The sequence below is a fragment of a genome, unplaced genomic scaffold (assembly GCF_019419815.1).
Source record: "Pyrus x bretschneideri cultivar Hongxiangsu unplaced genomic scaffold, Pyrus_bretschneideri_v1 Contig10, whole genome shotgun sequence".
NCBI lineage: Eukaryota > Viridiplantae > Streptophyta > Magnoliopsida > Rosales > Rosaceae > Pyrus > Pyrus x bretschneideri.
In genome coordinates, this window is record NW_025999391.1 from 7,170,865 (window position 1) to 7,175,257 (window position 4,393).

Below are 4,393 nucleotides of genomic sequence, written 5' to 3' on the forward strand. Positions count from 1 at the left end.
AGAGGGAGGGTGTTTGGGGGGTCCGCAGAAATCTGGGAACAAAAAAATGATTTCATTTTTTTTTTAAATTTTTTTTTTAAGTTTGATTCATCCTATCTAGTATAATACCAAACACAGTATAAATAATACGATCACTAGTCCGATACTGCACCAAACACCCGACTAATTTAGTCAGTACTATCCGGTGGCTATTTATCCTATCCAACAGAAATAATCAGTACAGTCCGAGCTGCCAAACGAGACCTATATAATTATCGGTTGATAGTTCATTACTTTAATCACAAGCCTAAGAGCATAAACTAAAACATGAAAAGGAAAAAAGGAATTTCAGGAAAAATAAAGATTACGGTCTGTTGTACCATCTTCAGCAACGGGGCCAATTAAAAGGCTGTAACAACATACTGTCACAAAAGATACATTAAAGTAGCGCTCATGCAAATGCTAAAGCAAACAGGGAAGATAATCTAAGCACGCAAAATTGTGGTTCAAGAAACAGGAGTATATGCACTTTGAAGTTTACAAGTTGTAGTCGTCAAGTCCCAGATCCCTCAATGCATCGGTAGCGGCTTCCTTACAACTTACATGGTTTTGCTTGGCCATCCTTATGTGTTTCTCGATACCGCTATTGAGCAGAATAGTTCTGTGAAGTGAAAAAATTGATATCACAAGAGTTGGGTATTATGCAAGAACCACAGCAAAAAACAATGCCATGCATGATATGAGAAAATAGATGTGACACTGAAAACAAAAAGACGGGAAGAGAAAGTGTCACGGGGAGTGAGATGCATTTATAACAAAAAGACTTGCCTGTTGGCTGCGTTTCTTGAGACAAGATTCCGAATCATGAGACAGGAGTTCCTCTGCATTTGCTGTGCCGCAGGGAACTTCTGCATAGCTTGGAGGGCAAGTTCTCCAGCCCCAGCTTCAATGGCAATGGCTGCATTGTCTGGGGACCTTAAGGAGAGTACAGAAATAACAGCCATAATCTGAACCATAACAGAAAGAATCAATGCGAAGATTGAGCAAAAGAACAAATGTTCGTATCAACTGCAAATCACAGTTAGAATTAGCAGTTTGGGAAATCATTTCAACATTATGCTTTCGCAAGGATCTCATCGCTGAAAATATTTTGTTCAGCATTCTTCCATATTAAAATTCAAACAAAGACACAACATTTTCTTGCTAACGAGAATGTTAACTCTGCCATATCATTAAAGTCATCCAATCAACTTACAGTGACACTATAGAAACCTAAAATGCAACAGTTGAAAGATTCAGATGAATACAGAATGCAAGAGTTGAAACATTCAGAAAAATACAGCTAACATCTAGCGATACTAGCACATAAACCGAGAATTTCCCTTGAACGGAAACCTCAGCCCCATAATGTGTTCAAAAGTATGCAAATTCAATGTGAAAGAATTGTGGTTCCTTACCTCTTGAAGGATAGAAGGGTCATCAAAAAATCTAGATGACAGTTTCATTAGCCTATCCATACCCTTCTTCTCAACAATGGCATTCTTATTTGTGTCACTTCCTGCCAACTAAAATACAATAATGCATAAGAGGCACTAAAATGCTTCACCAGAAAGTAACACCAATAATTTTCTAAGTAGCACGAGTAAATGATAATGAATGTATTTACTCACACGAATTGTGGTCCAAGAGTTATATATAAAACCATAGAAGATAGAGTTGAAATTTAAAACATTCAATTTTGGATTCAAAAGCTAAATAGTAAGCCAATTCACATGCAAATGATAAGTGTGATTTAGACCTTGCAGAGCAAAGAACAGCAAACTTTAGCAACAGTTTTGTTGCCTTGTTCACTACTGTCATCAATACATAAGAGAACTGCATCAATTCCACCATTTTCGGCAATGGATGTACATATATCATCCTGTGGAAAATTGAAGACCAATAAATAACAGAATTAGAACAAGAAAATATTCAGCGTACAAAATACTACATTAGTTGTTAGTAAATTTCCATATCATTCAGACACATTTTCCAGTCATAAGTCATACCGATCAAAGAACAAAAAGGACATATAGGGTGAAAATAATGAATTGATTAACTGATCTTATAACAAAGTCTAACACACAAGTCAGAATGTTCCACACTGACTGAACATTAAAACTATGAAGGCCAAACAGTCATTATTAAAACATCAACTCTTAATTTGTATCGCATCAGATTACAAAAGTCTTACATTGACAGCGACAGCCTTTAAAGCAATGCTTGCTGAAACAAGACTAGATGAGCTAAGCCCCGCACGTACTGATTCAACCAGAGCTCCAGCAATTCCAATTTTGGCAAAGTTCCGCGCATAACCATAAACCTGAATTTTGCATTCACGGCATTAGTCGTCAAGGAACATGTTATAAACACTTGAATGAAAAGGTTCCATAAAGAAGCTTCTGGATATCTAATCATGAACTATCGCTCAACTCATTTATGTTTATTACAGTTCTACATTTGAGACAAAAAAAAAAAAAAAAAATTGCTGGAATTTTGCAATAAACCTCAACTTACTTGTGAAGCCAAAACACGATTATCATCAGGTGTTAAGAGAACCCGTATAGCATCATACAAACTCTCAATGCTGACTTCCCTTTTTACACTCAATACTCGCAGAATAAGCTCATCAATCTTCAACTCCATGAATAACTCCTTTATGACCTCATTACTCGTTGCAGCCGCAGCAACGACAGAAAAACCACTACTCACTATGTCAATATTCTCAAATCCATCAGTTAGAATACCCACCAAAATCTTTGGTCCACCACTTGCCCTAAATGCTTCTCTACTTTGCAAATCTACAAATCAACAAAAATCCAGAAAATTACACACAACTCATGCAACGTCTTAGAAAGACTTCATGAGAAACCAAAGAAGCAAGATAGGCTGTCCATCATACCATGTAGCAATGAAGCCAATGCCCTCAACGCCAAAAAAACAGCGCGTTCGCACCCGATCTCAATCTTAGAACATATAGAACAAACTATTTCAACCCCTCCATTTCTAGAAGCTATTGCTGCATTCCCAGAACCTTCGGCTTTACAGAGCTCGGTAAGTTTATCAAGTAAATCCACAACTTCATCGCCAATTTGACTGTTTGGACTAGAATTCAACTGGCTCAATCTATCCAAGCACTGTAACACAGGATTGTCTTTCACACTACCCTCTCCGGGGACACAGGTCACGATCCCTGCCAAACAAAAGAACTAAAATTTACATAACAAAACGAAACAAATGCTGCATTCATCAAATGGGTTCTGTTTGGTTTCCGAGAAAATGCGGGAATAGAAATTGCAGCAATCTCTCTGTTTGCTCTACTTTTTCTACAAAACGAATCGTATTGGGGGATTTGGGGGTGTAAGAGAGAAGAGTACCGGAGAGATCGACGCCCTGGAGAGTTAGCGTTTGGATGGCGTCTTCGAGGGCCTCGGTGGGGTCCATGCCGAGATCTTCCATGTTCTCCTTCACCACCTCGTCGAAGGCCTCCTGAGAGATCGTACGGGCGGCGTTCTTCGGTGGGCCCATCTCTACAGTTTCCGGCACCGTCCGATCGCACTGGGTTGTGGTGGTGCCTGGGATGGACGATGGTAGTAGAGTTCTGGAGAGTTGAGAGTGGAGAGAGTGGGTGGCAAAAGGCAGCGCGCCGATTTGAAAACCAGGGATGGTCTGAGATTTGATTTGGGGGTTACTAGTCTGCCATCAGACTCTGCTCACAGCCAATTATGTCATCCCACCTGTCACTAAAATTATTGGGTGTTTAAATAAATATAATTTTTATGTTCTCATTTTCTTTTCATTCTTTTTTTCTCTAGCCTTGTAATTTTATTTTTGTCAAACAATAGATAAATACACACAAAATAATTTGATTGGGACACCCAAAAAAATGATGAATAAGGTAATGGATATGAGTAGGCTGGAGATTGAGCAATCAAATGTTACATTCTGCTTCTAGTTTAATTGTAAATTCGTCATTTCAGGTGACGTTTTATTACAATAGCAGAAAACAATCATATCTATACACTCTGGTGTTAATGACAAAATTAAGAGATTATCCATGTCAAATTGAGTTTGCACGAAGAAAATTTGAGTGAGTTTTTAGGTGGGTCGTTGCTAGAAGCTTAATGCAGGTTTACTTAAACATGGATTTGTTAATATAGGGGGATTTTGTGTTAACCGAAGAAAATATGGGAATTTTTTTAAGTAACTGGAGTAGTACGGTTTGAATTGGTTTGCTGGGGCTTTAAAAGAGAAAGGATTGTGACTAAAAACCTCTTAACTAATTGATTTAATCACAAGAAAACATATTGACTGACTAAAATGCATTAGCAACAACATACTTTGTTACTAGAAAATTAAACCAAATTCTAACTTT

The 4,393-nt window shown here is 37.9% G+C and overlaps 1 protein-coding gene across 1 annotated transcript; it reads right to left on the reverse strand.

The window, feature by feature from the left end:
- Window positions 1-316: 316 nt before the first annotated feature.
- Window positions 317-3,682, reverse strand: LOC125469959 (armadillo repeat-containing protein 6-like). Its single transcript, XM_048568244.1, has 8 exons — window positions 3,396-3,682; window positions 2,921-3,211; window positions 2,536-2,819; window positions 2,213-2,341; window positions 1,778-1,900; window positions 1,437-1,544; window positions 808-986; window positions 317-640 (listed from the first exon to the last, which is right to left on the reverse strand). The coding sequence occupies exons 1-8, from the start codon at window positions 3,544-3,546 to the stop codon at window positions 517-519; spliced, it is 1,389 nt and encodes a 462-aa protein (XP_048424201.1). The 5' UTR covers window positions 3,547-3,682; the 3' UTR covers window positions 317-516.
- Window positions 3,683-4,393: the final 711 nt, after the last annotated feature.